This window comes from Telopea speciosissima, chromosome 9 (genome assembly GCF_018873765.1).
Source record: "Telopea speciosissima isolate NSW1024214 ecotype Mountain lineage chromosome 9, Tspe_v1, whole genome shotgun sequence".
Classification (NCBI taxonomy): domain Eukaryota; kingdom Viridiplantae; phylum Streptophyta; class Magnoliopsida; order Proteales; family Proteaceae; genus Telopea; species Telopea speciosissima.
Window position 1 is genome coordinate 33,067,838 of NC_057924.1, and position 20,207 is coordinate 33,088,044.

The following is a 20,207-nucleotide window of genomic DNA, read 5'->3' on the forward strand; positions in this document are numbered from 1 at the left end:
GGTGTCCGGGACACAGGTATGTGGGTCCCATAGGAAAATAAACCAAAAAGGCTGATGACAACATGGGCAGATTATCGATCGGATTCACCAGCAGTGGATCCGATCGTGAATCCAATGCTGCTGTCATGGCCCAAACTTTAAGGAAAATTATGGGGTTCTGGCCCACACTTCCAAAACTTCAAGAGGATTCTTTTTATAATAATTTAAGTTCAAGGTCACCAGTGTTGACCATAGCCATAGGGCATTACCCTTAGATAAGGTCTAAATTGCCCCGGGGTATTTGGGTATATTTGGGGTGCGGGTGTAACACATATTGAGTCCTTTGCTGCTTTTGTGGCGGATAACTCTTGCTGCCCTGCGTTGGGAAATGCCGCTTCCCTTGCCATTTGCTTTCCACCTTCTAGGTTCCTTTTGCTGGCCCTTCATATAACAGGGCTCTCCTCACAGCTTCAGCATATGTGTTAAGCTCCAAAGCTGTCACCATTCTCTGAATTCCATCATTAAGGCCACTCTCAAATAATCTTACCTTGTCAACATCCGTGGCCACAAGGTGTGGTGCATAACGAGATAACTCCTCAAATTTCTTCTCATATTCTATCACTGTCATGCTTCCTTGCTGCAACTTAATGAACTCTGCTGCCTTTGCTCGCTGAACAGTAATAGGAAAATACTTCTCTCGAAATAGCTCTAAGAACTGGGCCCAAGTAACACCCTCCAGAACACGCTTTGTGGTCTGCCACCACAAGTCAGCCTCTCCTTGCAACATGTAGGTGGCACATGCCACCTTCTGCTCATCCGAACACTGAAGTAACTCGAAGTTCTTCTCCAGTTCCCTAAGCCATCCCTCTGCTACAATAGGGTTTGCAGAGGTACCCTTAAATGCCAAGGGGCACAACTTTCTGAACTCAGTCACCATTCTAGATGTGTCGTCGATAGGCCTAGGAGGATTGTTTGCAGGAACTGCCTGAGCCTACTGCATAGCCCCAGCAAAGGCTACAACAAAAATGCCAATCATCTCATCTCGATTTATGGTTACACCTTGAACAGGTGGTGCAGGGAGATCTTCCTCTTGCTGCCAGTTTGGTACCTCAGGCAAAGGTATCTCATCCTCATCTTGAGGCTGATGGGAGCTTTGACTATGCCTAAGTGGTGCCATTCCCTAGCTACCAAAATACAGATAAAAAAAAAATTGCATTAGACAATATTTTTTGTTCATCCAATGCGAAGAAAATAACACACATAAAGTTTATACTTATATACATCTATACGTAATGATCACACATCATAACCTATGCCACCAGTTCTAAGTTACATACTTCAGAGCTAAACTTCTCTGATACCACTCCTGTAATGACCCGGGCCCAATCACGGATGATATAGATCCCGTCCATACGTAGTTAACCTTAGGTCACAAATTCCATAATAAATTAAAACAAACAATATCCCAAGTCATCCATTTTTAACACATGTGGAAGCAACTTCATTAATTAAAATATTTTCATAATTTACTCAATAGTGGTGGCAGGAATATATTAACATATAAATATATATACTATCAATTACTGAACCAAAAGAGTGATATAGATATTACATAACTCCTAGAAAGATTTGTTTAAATACATTAAACGGTTCCATCATTTTATAACATGATTACAAAAAGGTTCCAACACTAGAACACCAACATCCAAAACAAATATAAAAGAGCCTATCACATCAACTAGGTGCTCCTCCTCCCCGTGTACTCCTCACCATCTACAAAAGGTTCCACTTGAATGGGGTGAGCTTGCGCCCAGTGGGGTACTAAGTACACTATACACAAGCATGAATAAAGATGGATAAAGAATAAAACAATAAACTATTCAATGTAACCATTATTCATTCCTTTAATTAAGTTTGGTCATTACCACCTGTGAACTATGGAGTATGCACACAGCACACACATTAAGGATTCTCACTAAATTACTTAACTAAACATGCTCTAGTTTATAATTCATTATCTCATTTATTATTTCATGTATCGAAATACATTCTATAGAGGATCCAACACCTCTCAAGATGCGCTCAACCCACTCAGGGACCCAACATCTATTGAGATGCGCTCAACTCCATTCAGAATCCAACACCTCTCCAGATGCGCTCAACCCATTCGGGGACCCAACATCTTTCGAGATGTTCTCAACTCCATTCAAGGATCCAACACCTCTCAAGATGCACTCAACCCATTCGGGGACCTAACATCTTTCGAGATACGCTCAAATTCGCTTAAGGAATAATATTGTCATCATTAATTCATTCATTCATAACTTTCATGATGCCATAACCATTCATCTTCATTTATGAAAAACTCAACAAAGTGTACAACCATCTTAACATTTCAATCTTATGGAGTTCATATTCATATCATGTATTGCATCAATCACTCAACGTTTCATTATGCATTCGTATCAACTATAAGTTTGTAAATCTATTATACATAACAATTAACAATCATTATACATTTTACAGGCATTTCATCATAGCTATAACAATAACAAATCCCACCTCAAACTTCAACTCCTTCCTTGATCCAAGTGCGTCAAAGCTCACTTGAATGAAGCTCAATAAAAAACACCTATGTAAATAATTATATAGATCATTAATATGGCTTATCAAATCATTCAAAATACCCAAATAGCCATTGAAAATAGTCCAAGCATGTAGAGGGGTCAATCTGTTCGTCAAGAAATTTTCAGATTTATTCTACTCGGATTATAGAACTTACAAGGGGATTCTGACCCTCTTCTGAGTGGTTTTGGGCAAAATACTATTTCACAAAAGTTGTAGATAATTGAGTGTATTTTACAATGGCTTTGAATCAGGTCATTTGAGTTCCATATGAGGGAGATATGTCTTATGGACTGAACAGAGGTCATTCTGTCAGTAAGAAATTTTCAGATTTGGCTCTGTTCAGATTACTGAACTTACAATGATACTTTGACCCTCTTATGAGTGGTTTTGGGAAAAATACTATTTCAAAAAAGTTGTAGATAATTGAGTCTATTTTCCAATGGCTTTAGAATCAGGTCATTTGAGTTCCATATAAGGAAGATATGTCCCACGGACTGAACAGAGGTCAATCTGTCAGTCAAGAAATTTCCTGATTTACATGGAGTTTTCTTCCTAAAATTCTTAATGGATTCGAATGAGGACGTTGTTTCAGCTTATAAAACACATTTATGGGACTCTTAATCACTCAAAAATACTTCTAAAAACCTATGCTATCATCCATTAATAAAATCAAAACCATTACATAAGCATATTGCAATAATCAAAGTGATTCACCTTCAAGTTCTTGCCTTTTCTTCTTTAAACTCTTTGAAGCTCCTTTAATGAACAACTCCAGCAGCTTTGATTCTTCAATGAAACTCCTCAAACAAGACCTTGATCATACATGCAACATCATCTTAGCATGATCATACCATAGAAATCCACGTGATTGAACCCATTGAGGCTTTCTCCCTCCTCTCCTTCTTCCTCTTTTCTTCTTCTTCTCTTCTTTCTTCTTTTCTTTCTTCTTCTCCTTCTTCTTCTTCTTCTTCTTCTTCTTCTTCTTTGGAGAAAAGAATCTTTTTCCAGCTTAATATCAAATATTCCATTATATAGACATGATAGTAATTCTCAATTAAATCTCCAAATGAATGCATAAAGCATAAAACCAACTTAACTAACAACTAAGCAAACTAACTAAACTAATTAAACTATAATGACTCTCATTGTAGTAATTCAAATCCTCTTTGAACTTTCCATTATGCCCATGGTGAATAGTTCCTCAAATAGTGCCTCCATCCAAGAATTACCCAATAGATTCTCATGCAAGTTTACCTAACTCTTTCACATTCCAGTCCTACCCTTGGTCAAGGTTCCTATTATCCACATGCATTTATTATTTACTTAAATCAAACCAAACTGAACCAAAACTAAGTCTTGACCCAAAACCTTGGGTTGAACCACCCATGACTTAAATTGACCCAATCTACACCATATCATATATAAGAACCCTTACTATATTCACATATTTACATTAATCAATAATACAAGCTAAGAATTTCACTAGACCATAGTATATATTGCATCAACCAAACTTCATAATTAACAAGACCTTTATATAAATTATTAAAGCATTCATTCCTATCATATTATATTATAAAGTACTAAAATACCTCATTAACACCCTAGAACATCATCAATACAATATATAAAACATAAGACATCTGATAAAGCATAAAATCACCTCACCAGTCAGAAGCTGCCTCGTGGCCGAGCCGAGGTCACCCCAAGAATCGAACAGAGCTAAATTGGAAAATGGGCCTACCCGACCTCCGTCAGGTCGCACGGCTGGGCCAAGCACTCGGCCGAGTCCGCTACACATCATCCAAGTCAGCCTTAAAACTCTAGCCGAGCATACACAGGGCGGCCTAAGCCGAGGTGACTGCCGAGGTCGACCTCCCATGCCGACTTCACTGGCCGACCTCTTAGGCCGAGCCCTCTACCAAAGTCCTCACAACGGCCCGTCGAGAATCGAGGAGCCATGTCAGCACATCCCAAGAACCACGGGATAAGGATTGAGCCACAATCCCAATGCAATACGAAATCATGCCAAGTATGGACTCTTACCTTAACAAGAGTCCGACCCCGAAAATGACTCTCCACACCGCTTTGCGAGATAGAACCTTCCAAAAGAAGGACTCCTACCATACTAGGACTCTCCCAACCGCCTCACCTCATCCTCGCTCTATAAATACTCAGGTATGGAGCTCTATTTCTCATCTCACTTTTTACTAGCTGTTACGCTGTTGCACTGGAGACCTGACTTGAGCGTTGGAGATCCCTAGGCCGGAGGCACCCCGGCTCTCTTGCACTCACTCGTCTTTTTGTAGGCTCATCTATGGGTGAACCAGATGACGGAGGTTTTCACACGTAATAGTATCAAAATTCACATATTATTATATCTTAGACCATCAACATGCAAATATAGCCAAATATTCACAAGGACATTAAAATATTAATGAACAATAAGTATAATATTAAAATATTCATAACAAGGAAGGGGGTGTTACATTTTCATTTGATCCCTGATTGTTACATGTGTGGGAATGGTATGGCAACGAAAAAGAGAGTGATGGAAATGAGAAATAGTTCAATAAGATCACCCTGCAATTACATGTTTCATCCATAATTTGTCCAGTAGATATATGATCTTCGAAGTTAGCTCTTCTGGTGGTTGAACCTTCATCGTTGATGCTTTCGGAGCCAAATGGTACTGTATGGGTACAAGATGAGGCAGGTAGAAGGGGGAATGAGGAAAACCCATCAACCACACATAATCACAATCCTGAATTTTGAAGCCCGGGGCTTCTGTATTCCACCAATGGTAGTTCCACTGAATCTTCTCGTCCATTCTTTCTTCCAAATATTTCCTCCAATCCTTGATCATATGAAACTCTATCATTTCTCTTTGGATTCAGAAATGCTTCAGGTGCAGTGTGGCGTGTAGTATTGGTTGGACCAATCATAGCCTTTCCAGTAGCCACATTTGCAAAATTACAGGGGATCTATCACAATAATCTGTGCCATATTTTTGGGAAGCACTTATGTCATCTAGACCTTTGAAAGTCTCAGCTAGCACTGTAGGGGTGATATCATATCCTTCTAAAAGTTGCTGAACAACATCAGCCATTACAGGGAGAACACCTTTTCTCGGGGTGCGTAGCAAGTATCTCCCAATCATGCAAAATAAATTTACTTTTATCCTGTTGTCTTGTCGGGTTTTTTCGACGCTTTCCTTCTTGGAAAAGACTCCTGCGATTTTCATAATGTCAACTCTGCCATATTCCATGACCTTCTTGACTTCATTCTTGAGCCATCCGAAGAAATCTTGCAGAACTTCCTCAAAGTTGTTGCGTAGAGGGGCACGGATAAGTCTTCTTAACGGCGGTGAGAGCATGCAAGCTCAAAATTCTTCAACTGTGGGGGTTATCTTCACATCTCCAAATCTGAAAACATAAAATTTTGGATCCCAATATTGGTATACCTACCGAAGCATGTCATGATGGATGTCCACATATATAATCCTTCCAAGGATCGGTAGATGTACATCTTCCAAAGTGGTTGGATCATCCAAACTCATGTCTACGGTCCATTTACGTAAAGTCTCGTTGAGAGTTGCCTTCTTTGGGGGATGCATAGTGCCTGTACTCAACCAAAGAACTCCTTAGTAAACTGGAAAAGATCTTGCCTTTTTTTTCTTTTTCTTTTTTTTATATTTTTGGACTCAAGGAATAGTCAGCTCCTATTAGTAACACATGAGGAGATGCCGGATGGCAGATTTTTGTTGGACAGCGAGATTTTTCTTTGATGGGTGATGCCATGGCAGCCTCAAGGCCAATCACACAAACCCTTTCACCTCATAAACTTTCAACTTCTTGATTCCCAATGCCATGGGGGCCTCAAGGCCAATCACACATGCTTCGTACTTTGCGATGTTGTTGGTACATTGGAATTCTAATCAGAAAGCAGAAGGGAGATAAAGATCTTTTGGGGTTATCAACAATATTTTGGCCCATACCCTCTTTGATTGGCTGCGCCATCAAAGTACAACTGCCACCAGTCTTTGCATTCTTCTTCTTCCATGCATGCTAAGTCCTCATTTGGGAAAAGATCTTCCATTGGTAGTGAATCCGATTCCGCCAGATGTGCAACTAGATGGTCTGAGACTGCTCACCCTTTCATAGACTTTTGGTTGACATATGTTATGTTAAATTCCGATAATAACAATAGCCATCTGGCCATCCTTCCAGTTAGCACTGGCTTTTCAAACAAGTACTTTATCAAGTCCATCCTTGAGATGAGTCGGATTGGATGTGAAAGCATGTAATGCCTCAATCTTTTAGTTACCCAAACCAAGATAGTACATATCTACTCCAAAGGGGTATAGCGAGTTTCATACTCTAGCAATTTCTTGCTGAAGTAGTAGAATGTGTGCTCTTCCTCATTCTTCTAATCAAATTGTGCTACCTTTGATCCCATTGCCATTTCTTCAACGGATAAGTATAACAGTAGCGGTTCAACCAGCATCGATGGGACAAGTACTGGTAGATGAGTCAAGTACTCTTTTATTTTTTCGAACGCCTCTTGGCACTTATCGTTCCATTCTTTTGGTTCTTCTTTTCTTAGGAGCTTGAAAATGGGTTCACATGTCGCGGTTAGGCGTGCTATGAACCGGCTTATATATTGGATGTGACCCAAGAAACCTCAGATCTCTTTTTCTATTTTTGGTGATGGCGTTTCTGTTATAGCCTTTATTTTGTCGGGTTCCACTTCTATTCCTCTTTCCCTTATGAGAAATTCGAGAAGCTTCCCTACCATTGCTCCGAATACACATTTTTGAGGGTTCAATCTGAGCTTGTATTCTTTTATTCGCTTGAGAAACATTCTCAGCACCAAGAAATGCCCCTGCCAGGTGACCGATTTGACAATCATGTCATGCACATACACTTCTACTTCTTTATGTATCATGTCATATAGGATGACCATAGCTGCTCTTTGATATGCTGCTCCTGCATTCTTCGGACCAAAGGGCATTACCTTGTAACATTAAGTTCCCCATGATGTGGTAAACGTTGTCTTCTCTCTATCCTTTGGACACATGTTGATCTGATTATACCCAGAAAATCTATCCATAAATGACAATAGGGCATGCTTTGTAGTGTTATCTACTAGAGTCATTGAGAGGCAATGGGAAGTCATCATTGGGGCTGACTTTGTTGAGATCTCAAAAATCCTCACACATCTGTATTTTCCTATCTTTCTTGGGAACTAGAACAATATTGGACAACCATTGAGGGTACTGTGCCACTTATCTTGCATTCCACTGCTTGATGACTTCTTCCCTGATCTTTTCACTCCATTCAGGTTGCATTCTCTAGGTCTTTATAGGACCATGCGAACACTTCTTCAAATTCTTTCAACAGGGCTGTCATCTAACCAACTTCCTCCTTATCGAGTGAGGAGCCAATTTAAACCATCGGGGACACTGCTTCGTTCCTAGATTTATGAGACATGTGTCCTCTCGGACAGGCTAGGCTTTTCTTTTCTTTAGTTGTTTTATTAAATGATGATGTTTAAGGATATCCTCATCATCGAAAGATGAATTGGAGGAAGGAAGAGATATACTCGGAATGGTTGACTTCATTCATGATGGAAAGAGGAGTACAAGCAGACTCGACAAACTGGAAGGTACTATCTTCCTTGATTACAAGAAACTTACTAGCAGATGAGACTAGTTTGGAGCTAACCACTCCTTGAGACTCTATTTCCTGAAACCTTTCAGAAACACTGATCTAGTTTACGATGGGTTCTTGGAGAGGGTGAATCAAAAGATGAGATGTCAGTACTTTTTCATCCCCTGATTATGGCTATCTTGAACAATTCTCTGATGCTCAGATCTTCTTCAGTAGCTTTCGATTTTGCTTGTTCCACTTCTTGTGCCACCCAGTCGATGTCGTCTTGAAAGAAGACTTCAAATCCTGGCTGGAGGCTTCCTTTGTCGTAATTGAACATTGCCACAATATGGGAAGTTTTCTCCTTCCTTGAAAAAATACCCATTCATAGTTTTAAAATATGGAGATGGTCCCATGGTAGTGCTTGCCTTCTCACATTTTAGGCTATTTTCAAGTTTGCCATTCGTTCTTGGTTCTTCATATCCCAGTCCATGATGGTTGCTATAAGTTGGAAACTAAGGGAATTCGGGAATCCCTTGCTGATTCTTTCCCAGTCCAAGCCCTGGGAAATATTCCATGTTGTTCATCATCTTCAAGGTTGACTTGCTCCATGCGGATGGGTATCCGAATGGGATTATCTCTCTTACTTCTGAGGTCGTCACACCGATTGCCCCAATCTCGAATCCACCTAGCTGGGTATCTTCTGGAGTTTCTACTCCTATCTCAATGTTTGCCAAGCTATGGACTATTTTTGGGTCACCGAAGATAGTGATCATCTTCCCTTTATTGATAAGCTTCATTTTCTAATGCAGACTTGAGGCCATTGCCCCTACAGAATGTAGCCAGGATCGCCCCAATAAGATGTTAAATAATGCTCCACCATGAATTGGACAAGTCTGACTCTGATATTTGTGGTCAAAACTCCCAGAACTTTCCTTCTTTTGTTGTTGTGTGCTCGGATTATCGAAGCAGCGGGCTTCATACGAGTGAGGTCTAACCCGATGTAGCTTGGACCTTTGAGAGGTATGACATTGAGAGCTGATCCGTTATCTATCAAGACTTGGGGGACCCGGTTCCCATTGCATTCTACGGTAATGTGCAAGGCCCGATTATGATTCTTTCCTCCAGGTGGGAGATCATCTTCAGAGAATGAGAGAATGTGTGGCATAGGTAGCCCCCACGATGTTTGAAAGTTCTTCTGGGCCCATCTCTAGTGGTACCTGAACTTTGTTGAGTGCTTTTAGGACTGCTTCCCGATGTGGCGGGGAGGCCATTAACAACCCCCAGATAGAGATATTGGCTTGTATATTCTTTAGTTGGTTCAACACTTGATTTTCTGGCTCATACTTGCTTTGCGGTAAGGCAGGTGCATACGGCTTCTCCACAATCAGACCGTTATCTTTGAAATTTCTTCCACTCTGGGTCTTGGATACTTCAGGTTCTCCTCCCTTGACAATGAGCTCTACCGGGCACAACTCGTCATCCTCCAGTCACTTTCAGTTATCAAAAGGGTTCCTACTATTGGGCTTTTCCTTCTTGGGTGAGTGACTTCACTTTCTTCCTTCAAGACAACGATCATCCTTTGGGGCTTTTGCAAGATCTTAAACAGGGCCTCTTGCTTTCCGCAGAGGTGTCCAATAAGTTGGTTAACATCAGGCTTTTGCAAGCCGACTGGCATCATTTGTTGGATCATTTTGTAGATTTCCCTGGCTAACTTTTAGAATCTCAAAGCTTCAGCTAATGACTCGAAATGTTCCTCATCTTCCAATGTTTCTTCATCGCTGGAGATTACAGGATGAATGTTCTTTATGGGATCCCTCATTTGTTCATCCGTGTTGATGTTGTAGAGGTGGAACCTATCATGTGCTTGTGCCCATTCATGATACTCCTCACTTCCACGGTCTGGAGATACTGGAGGACTTCCGCACAAATCCTTTGCCAGAGTGAACACGAGAGAGACCTCATCTTCCAATTCTTTCAGGACTTGAGGTAATGGCCATTTCTCATTTGTCGGCTGTTGCCATTGCAATTCTTCCCGATAGATTTTGTCTATGGGTACTACCTTAAAGAGCATTTGATGAATCTTATCAATCATTCTGAGGATCCCTTTTGCTTCAAATGGAAGGGACCAAGCTCTTGGTCCATATATTTCCTCATACTGGTTGATAGTAGGTTCTTCCTTTGTTTCAGATGCTTCGCTGGGTAGTTCACTACCACTGCCTTCATCCATTGCTTCATTGTTCAGACCTTCACTGGATGTTTCTTCATCTGACTGTCCTTCAGAATCCTGATGACCTGGGTCCTCTTCTTCTTCCCCACTACTATCAATAGGGTGAATTCCTTTTGTCAGATCAAAGTATGGATCGCCGGTGTTGACATTACCGACCTAATTTTCCCACCCTTCCATCATTCTTGGTGGATCGGCATAGGGGAAATCATATGAGTATAACATAGGATCTTGGGGTGGATTCCCAAAGAAATCCTTGGTTAATGCTAGGTTTAGCCAAGCCATGTTCCTCAGCTCATGTAACATTCTCTAAAGTGCATCTTCTTCTGCAGGTAATTCTATCTTTTCAACTTGATCTGCCAAATGGCCACACACCATGTTTGGGAAGCTAGAAGTTACTTCATACATGATGTCGTTGGTTGTGGATATTAGCCCAAGGATGTCTTGCACTTGTTGGAAGACACTCATACCCCATCTATCGAAGTCTTCTTCTTTAATGAACCATGCTCTTCTCAGATTTTTGGGGGACCTTTCTCCCTCGCTACCGCTACTTCCCTCATTTCTGGGAGGTATGGGTTGGATGAGATTAGTTGGATCCATTCTATCATTGTCTACTCCAATATTGTTTATTACAGTTTCAACGAAGAACTCATCTTCAAAATGTGACTCAAAGTCTTCTTCTTCACTGTCATCGGTACTTCCTCCCACCTGGATAAGGAAAGTGTCTCCAGAGAGCCTCACCAATGGCCAACCTGGATATGGCTTGGATCAAGCTTAGTGTGACCTCTTCAATGATTCTCATATTATCTTTAGGTGGCTCTCCCCCAGTAGGTTGAATGTGAATTGTTGGGTTAGCGCATTATTCTTCATCTTATGAGTTTTCCACATATACCATGTGGCTGATCTCATAATCGGTGAACCCGAACTTTCTCAATTATGCATGAAACCCAAGGCTGTCTAATCCATTCTCTAGGTATTCCAGCTTCATCATGCAATGGTCGGAGGCTATTCCCTTCCCTCGGTCACACTGTTGCCCACCTTCTCTGAATTTTCCATTGCAGTTGGTTCTTGCATAATAGACACACACCATCATCCTTTTTGCTCTCCTCTTCTGAGCGTATCGACTTCGGCTACGAAAAGGTGTTGGCTGAGCTTCAATCATTTCTTTTTTGTACATGTCTCTTAGGAAATTGCTAATATTGGTTCTAGCTTCTGCTGGGTGGTCCATCTACCACATGAGACGCACCTTATCCCTCCAGATTCTCTTTAACTCCTTCAAGGGGCCCTCTATGAGCCAAATTAGAGTGGTTGAGTCTAAACCCGTTGTCCCTTCTTCCAAGGCATTTACTTCATGGATGATCTCGGAGAGTCAAGTTCATTTTCATCAAGCGACCCCTTTAGGGTGGCAAACTCTTCCAGTATCTCACATCGCTGGGGGTAATGATACTCATGATATACTCCATGCAGATTTTCCAGGATTATCCCTACTTTCTCTTCTTTCGTCAAACGAGGTTGCATCTGGTCTGCTTCCTCATGGAATCTTTCGACGAAGTCAGAGAATCCTTCATTTGGCCTTTGCCTTAGAACTTCCAACTCCTTCTTTTCTTGTCATTTTCCTTGGTTTGGGCTGTTAGGATAGCCCTATAAATTCGAGAATCCATCAACTTCCTCCCTTGTCTTGTAGGTTAGACCATAAATGTTGGGTCTTCACAAGGAACATCCTCTTGCAACAGGTTCACCCCATGGTTTGGCAAAGGATTAGTAGTTACATTGGGCTATTGTTCCACTTTCAACACTATCTTCCCTGCGTCGATCAGGTCTTATATGGCACGATTGAGGTGTATGCATCTATCAGTCTAGTGGCCTTTCTGATTATGATAGTAGCAATGTAACTCTGGCTTGTATCCCAGAGGTGGATTGGCTAAATCTACATGTCTCGGTGGTACGACATCCAGCATCCCTTCCCTCTTGAGCTTAAAGAAGAGGTGAGTAGGAGTCATATTGCCAAAAGTGAACTATCTAGGAGAGGCTGACTGTTCTGCTTAGATAACAAAAAGGCACAGTGGCCGTCGGTGAAATCTTCTTCTTGGTGTATTGACCAGTAGTGACTACGTTCACTTCGGGACCCTTCCCTCTTCCTACTTGGTTGTTCTTGGTAGGGTAAGATCCTGAGGCCTCTTTTATTGAAGCCTGGGCTTGCTTTCCTTTGAAGAGCTTATCTGCAATTCGCTTTCCTGTAGCTATGAGTGCTTCAAAGGTTTTGATGTGTTGACAGCCAAGGAGGTCATTATACTCCGCATGTAAGTTCTCTACTATCATTTTCACTTGCTCTACTTCATTCAAATGTTTCCACATCTAGATGCCTTCTCGCGAAACCTCATAATGAAATTGGAAAATCCTTTGTCGACTCTTTGCCTCAAGGTCTCCAATTCAGTCCCAGTAATATCTACCTCAGTGTTATATGAATACTGCTGGGTAAACTCCTTCACCACTGTCGACTAGGTTACTTTGAGTCTGATCTAATTGAGTGAGCCACCTCAGAGCTAATCTAGCCAATAAGTAATGGAAGGCTTGACCCATTTGATTCTCTATAAGCTCCCATGACTTGGCCACAGTAATGAAGATCTCTAGGTGGGCTTTGGGGTCCCCCGTCTCGTCGAATTTATCAAGCTTCCATTTGAAGTCTTCAGGTATTCTCCCTATTGGGAAGAAGACCAAATCATCTTCTGGTTTTGCTACTGCTTTCCCTTGCATAGCAATCTCCAGTGTTTCAACTTTCTCCCTCATCTGTTTCTCTCTTTCAATCTCAGGGGGATTCTGTGGGGGTGTTAAGGACCCCAACTTCTTCTTCTTCTGTCACAACCTTGGGTTATACTCTGGGGATTGCGTCACCCTAGGTTCTTCATAGATTTGTGCATTGTCTCCTTGAGACTGACTTTGCATTTCCTGAACCATCTATGTAACTAGTTGCCTCATCTCAGTCATCTCTCTTCTCATGCTAACCATATCTTAACTCAAAACTTCTTCCGAAGAACCGGCCTCTGGCGGATCCATGTTACTCGTAAGAGGAGGTGACCTTACTTGACTCTGCCTCATGGGACTAGAAGATGGGCTGGGATTTCTATTGGACGAAGGGGATGGAGACTGGTGGAGGTGGGCCTGAGTTAATGGGCCGGCCTAATGGTCCCAAGTGGGCAACAAAGGGTTCTTTCATCGCGGAATTATGCCTTGCAAGGGCGAAAGATTGCTTTAGGACTTTGAGTGACAAACAAATTATCATTCTTTTTATTTTTTTTATTTCTTTATATATGTATATATACATATCTATGTTCTGGTTTACAAAGCAAATATACAAACATACATATACAAACAGTGGTTGGGTAGCGTGACGATCCGTTTCTGACCTCTTCGCTCCACTTCTTGCCATAAATCCTCCCTTATTCGATGGCTCCCACGGATTGAATTAGGATTGTCACGAGGAGGCCTCCTCGAGGGTTTCCTGACGGTCTATCCTCAGTTGATGTAGAGTACCTTCCATTTTGGGATAACCATAGCTCCATTATTGAGATAATGTCCTGGGTGGTGTACCATTTTTTGAGGGACTATCGAGGCTACTTTTTTTTTCCACATATATGTCGCTTTCATCGAGGGACTATCGAGGGATATCCAAGAGACAAATGGAGCTCTTTTTGATGATGAGTAAACTACATTAAGGAGGATATACTGCCAAGAACCTCGTTTTCAGCCCCGAAGGGTTGCTACTTTAGTTTGTGGGGTATCCTAATCATATATGGTCTAATTTCCTACATGATGCATGCAATGGGTAGGCTGATAGGATAAAAAAAGGTCACCCTTGACAGAATCGATATACCTAACGCTCGTGGTCATGAATCATCGCACACATAGTGCTTTTAATATACCTGAAGAGTAGGTCTCACGATCTCAGAGTAATCAAACTAGTGCCCATTTTTAATAGCAAAGTACCCATGGCACACTAGTGAATACCCTCGTCGGTAATTCTAAACTTGTATAGCAAATATTGAGGGCTGTGGCTTCGCCGCAAATTACCCATATCTGCATATGGGATCAAACGACTAATCACGGGGCTATGTGTTTCCATGTAGTGTTGTGTGTGCATGATAATGGTGGCAGAAGCGGGTATCATCCGATCTCAGAGTACTTAGTATGATGTGTGTCACACCCCAAACCACCCCCTGGGAGGATTAGGTAGGTGACCCGAATTGCATAATTGCAATCCGCCAAATCCCACGGATCTAGAAGCAGTTAATACATTCACGATCACACATTCGTAACCTTACCATAAGTAAGATCAGAGTGTTGCAGATAATCTAAAATTTTAACCAAGAAAGAGAAAGCGTAGCAATACGGCAACGATTGTGATATGTATACATATGTAAGTTCTGATACATTCCTAGTACAACCCACAAACTGAAAAGTGAAGCTGAAATATACATAAGCGAAAAGAAAAGTACATATATATACAGGGCGAGATAACTCAACCCCAAAAAGGAAAGAAAAGGCTAAACAAGAAACAGGAACGGGGATAAACTCCTATCAAAAGCAAAAAGGAGTCCCCAAGACAAAAAGCATCAAGAGCGTCCCTCACTAGTCTTCATCAATAACCACTAAGGACGCTCGCATCATCGGTACGACCTCCAGCGGGGTCCATACAAATAGCATCATAATCACAAGGGCTCTTCTCCTTGAAATGAGCCTCCATGCCACAGTGGCATCGATCTGCACAATCATCTAGAAAGAAAAACATATATAACAGAGTGTGAGCCCCACCGAGTTCGTCAGCAAAACATATTATCATGCATGCATATTCAACCACAATCCCCATGATCCTACATGAAATGCAAGTCCAGATTAATGATTAGCCACCTAACAACGCAGCTAAGTTAGGTTGGTGCTACTACAATCTCCAATACATGTATCCCTGGTGTGGGCTTGGTTACCCTTTCCCGCGATACAACCATTGAGTTGTCGGAGAGGACCAATCGGCTCCGGCATGCTCTCCATAGTCAGCCTGACCAGCCCTCTATGATTGAACTTGTGAGGTAACCGACTTAATAATAATTTCACCTTTTTGGTGCTTCCCGACATGTAATTCGAGGATAAACTTTGTTGGGCATATAGCCATGATTCACCTATTGGTGCTTCCCAAGCTTGTAACCCAAGGCTTCCTGGCATAATTGCCCTGGGGCATCCCAGCTGAGCTGAGGCTTCCCGGTGTAAACGCTCGAGGTTTTACGATAGTCCTCAAACTTATCCAACACCTTAACCCCTATTGGCAAGGGTGCGTAGCACGGGTGATGAATCTCTAACCCCATGTCTATGTGGCATCGTATGAGTCGAGCGGTGTTAACCATATCCCATACTACGGGCTACCACCGGCCTCATTTCCAAGCCGACTATGGCATCTAGTTTACCAATCACAATCATCATGATATATTCAAGCAGAGTTGATCAACAGTCACACGATGTGTAATAATTGAGAAATTTTAATTGAATAAGTATCACAGCATTATATTTAAAGAATTTAAATTGCCAGCATAAATAATATTGTTACACGTACATACACGATAACATTTCACTCACCTGGGTCTGGTTCTAGAAATTTAGTTGCAGTTTCAGTTCTGGCTGCAGTCTGGCAGTAGCCCTCGAGCACGGGATTAAACCCTAGATATAAATCAGAAATACTTTATTTTATATTTCAAACTATTTTTGGATGTCCTAGGGTTGATCTAGGCTCACTGGGTTGACTCGATGTACAGTTGGTCATCACTTGGAATTCTTTGGGCCTTGCACTGGGCCTTAGGCCTATGTCCCGGTGCATCATCCAGAGATTGTGGTCTAGGGGCAGAATGGTCAATTACCATAGTGGTACATGTTTCTAGGTTATTTATGCTTCACAGTACAGTCCCCAACTTGGTAGTACTGTAGGACCATCACAGACAGGGTTTCCAAGCCCTGCGGGGCCCACTTGGGGTACCCAAGGTATTCACTCAAGTGGAGAGATGTGGGGAGGGGTATTTTGGTCATTTGCCACTCAAGATCTTTTGCACCAATTTTCAGGGGTGGGACCCACATTCATGGAGAGGAGGGAGAGTACCTGGAGTCCAAGCAGTACATTATGCTGTGGGCTATGCAACTGTAGGGATCTATAATCCATCTTCTGACAGGTATGTAGGAGGACATCCTCGGGGGTTCTCCATTAAATTTAATCACTGGGGTGATACTCCACAGTGTGCTTGGATGCCATGTTAGGGGTTCTTATCCTTCAATCAAAATTCTAGCTAGTCAGGGGCAAGGTTTGACATTTCTCCCCACCTTAAAAAAAATTTCAACCATGAAATTTGCTTACCTTGTAGCTCGAAGAGTTGAGGATACTCTTCTTTCATCTCTTCTTCATGTTCCCACGATGCCTCTTCTATGGGATTGTTTCCCCATCGAACCATTATGAAGGCGACCGTGTGGTTACGAAGATTATGCTCTTTTCTGTCCAATATCTCTGTAGGCTATTCTTCGTAGGTCATGTCCACGTCCAACTGTTCAGGTTCAGTTGAGAGTACATGTGTAGGGTTGTTGTTGTATTTCCTTAGTATCGACACATGGAAAACATCATGGACGCCTTGCAAAGATGGTGGTAATGCTAGTTGGTATGCTACGGGTCCCACTTTGTTGAGAATTTTATATGGACCAATGAATCTTGGGCTCAGTTTGCCCTTCTTGTTGAAACGTAGCAATCCCTTTGTTGGAGACACTCGAAGAAATACTTTTTCTCCGACATTAAATCAATGTCCTTCCTTCGATTATCGGCATAACTTTTTTGCCTTGATTTTCTCTCTAATGATATCCACCTTGTCATAGGTTGCTTGTATCATCTCTGGCCCGAGATATCTCCATTCACCAACTTCGTCCCAATATAACAGGGTTCGGCACTTTCGGCCATAAAGAGCTTCAACGGTGCCATGCCAATGGTGGAGTGGTGACTATTATTGTATGAAAATTCCACCAAGGGTATGTGAGCATCCCACCTATCGTTCATTTTCAAGATGCAGGCTCTGAGCATGTCCTCCAAAGTCTGGATGGTTCTTTCTGATTGTCCGTCCGTCTGCAGATGGAAGGCCGTACTAAGATTTAGTTGAGACCCCAATGCCTTTGGTAAACTTCTCCAAAACCTTGAGGTAAATTGAGGATCCCTATCAGATACAATTCTGACAGGCACGCCGTGTAAGCAGACTATATTTTTTATACACAGTTGGGCAAGCTTCTCCATCGAGTAACTTATTTTGTTTGGTATGAAATGGGCGGCCCTTGTCAGTCCATCTACAATCACCCAAATTGCATTCATCCCCTTCCTAGTGTTGGGCAGATATGTCATGAAGTCCATAGTAATTCTTTCCCACTTCCATTCAGGTATAGGGAGTGGCTACAACAATCCATACGGTCGGTGTCTCTCTGCCTTAATTTGTTGACAGGTGAGGCACTTAGACACGTATATCGCTATGGTTTCTTTCATCCCAATCCACCAATAGTACTTCTTTAGATCCTTGTACATCTTTGTGCTTCTAGGGTGGATCGTATAGGGTGAGTTGTGTGCCTCTTTAAGGATTCGGTCTTGGACCTCATAATTGTCAGGCACGCACAATCTGTCTCGAAACTTCAATGCACCATCATGGGCCAATGAAAAATCTGGGTCCTTGTGGACTCCTTGTTGAACTTCCCAAATTATTTTGGCCAACTCGGGGTCTAATGGTTGCGTCGCAATTACCTCCTCTCGTATCGATGGCTGTAAATGTAAAACCCCTGCCCAAAAAATATAGGCTAATTGGAATTTTTGTTGAAAGCCCAAAATCCGAGGTCAAAGCTACCAGTATACTATGGTGCATTGAGCCCGTGGTTGAACTTAATATGATAGCTCCATTGATGAGGACCTACATACCATTAAGAAGGCAAACACAAACTCCTTGTGTCTGTATAGCTCACCACCAAATGTACAGGCTAAGGAAGGTTTCATCCCTTGATTCTAGAATCCTTAGACTTAAATCCTAGTTCTAGGCAAAACTAATGATGACCCTCATCACCTTGAATGTTTTAGATAAAGCATTTTTAAACCCAAACATCAATTTGCATGATTGATTCGATGATGAGAACCTAATTCCATACATACATCTTAAATCCCAACAATAAATGACAAATTCTGCTACTTTGTAGATTGACCTTCTTTTAGTTAAAATGATATAACTCCACCACCTGAACTCCATTTGTGTTGATTCCAACTTTTTTAGAAACTAGACTCATAGAGATGCATTTTGTTAGAAGACACAATTACCTATTTCTCTCTCTAAGTTAGTTAAAAGTTTAGTTCAAGTTGCTATCAAAATCGGATTTTGCTGTCTTGACAGATTGACCTTTGCGTAATAAAAATAACATAACTTCATAATACAATATTCACTTCCTTTGATTCTAGTTTTTCTAGAAACTAAATTCATAGGGCTTCATTTTCTTAGAAAGAACCATGATCCAATTATGTCTCTAAATGAACTGAAATTTCATTTCAATCCAAATAATTCTGTAAATGAATTCTCTGGGCGATGGTACTGGGCGATGCATACATCACCCAGAGTGGGAAAATGCAGTATTTTTATCTGCAGATGTGCGGGGACCACCCAAACTAGCCATGGTCACCCTCCATAGGCTGAAGGGAGTCTGGGGAACCACCTCATACCCTTGGACCCCTGTGGACCCCACCTGAGTACCCAGAATGATTGAGAATCAGTCTAAAATCACATTTTGAAAAGTGGCCTAAGCAGCCAAACAGGCCTTAGTATGAGGCTGGCCTATAAATAGGGGGCCTTAGGCTCATTTTAGAGGTTCCTAGCACTATTGAAACCATAGGAGAGAAAGAAAAGAGAGAAAAGAGAGAAAAGAGAGAAAAGAGAGAAAGGAGAAGGAAGGGAAGAAGAAAGAAAGGGAAGGAAGAAGAGGAAAGGAAGGGAAGCTGCTCCTGCCTCCAAGCTCAGTTCCATCACTCCCTCTACTCATTCAAGGTATGAAATCATACCTTAAAAATACTGATTTTATGCTATTACTCTTCACCTCCATTTATCCCTGTGCTTTTGGATGGGTTTTGGTCATGGTTTGCCCAGAACACCTGGGGGCTGCCATGAGCTGCCTCAGATCTAACATGCAAACATGTTGCATGGAAGATCTGAGGATTATTTAGGTGTTTTTGTTGCTGTTTTATACTGGAAACCAAAATCCATGCCTGTGCATGGTTGCACTGCCTTATTGCACCCAGATCTAGCAGTTTGGGCTTGGATCTGTGCATACAGGCTAGCCCTTGCCTGGATCTTGGTAGGGACAGCCTAATACCATGATTAGACATATAAATCTGCCCTTGCATGCAGCCAAAACCATGGCTTGCAATTGAAGCTATGCTGGGTTACTATTTACTGGGCTGTCTGGGTAGCTTCTGGCAGCCAAGTGGTGGGCCCAGGTGAAAATCCACAAGGACCAGTGCAAAGTATACCCCTGGGGGTCCACAATGACCTAACATGCATGTAGGGTCGATCAAGGCACTGCCTATAGGGGCGATGCACACATCACCCAAAGACATCACCCAGATAATTAAAGTGGACTATTTTGCAAATCCGAGTTTGGGGACCTCCACATATGGACTATAAACAGTGTAA

At 41.9% G+C, this 20,207-nt stretch overlaps 1 protein-coding gene across 1 annotated transcript; it reads right to left on the minus strand.

Moving 5' to 3' along the window:
* Positions 1-400: 400 nt before the first annotated feature.
* Positions 401-916, minus strand: LOC122638830. The gene has a single exon (XM_043831677.1). It carries the CDS (start codon positions 914-916, stop codon positions 401-403), a length of 516 nt encoding a protein of 171 aa, XP_043687612.1.
* Between the last annotated feature and the right edge of the window lie 19,291 nt (positions 917-20,207).

What these genes read in the sequence shown, in the direction of transcription:
- LOC122638830 (XM_043831677.1), bottom strand. Translation starts at nt 916, where the DNA reads ATGGTGACTGAGTTCAGAAAGTTGTGCCCCTTGGCATTTAAGGGTACC.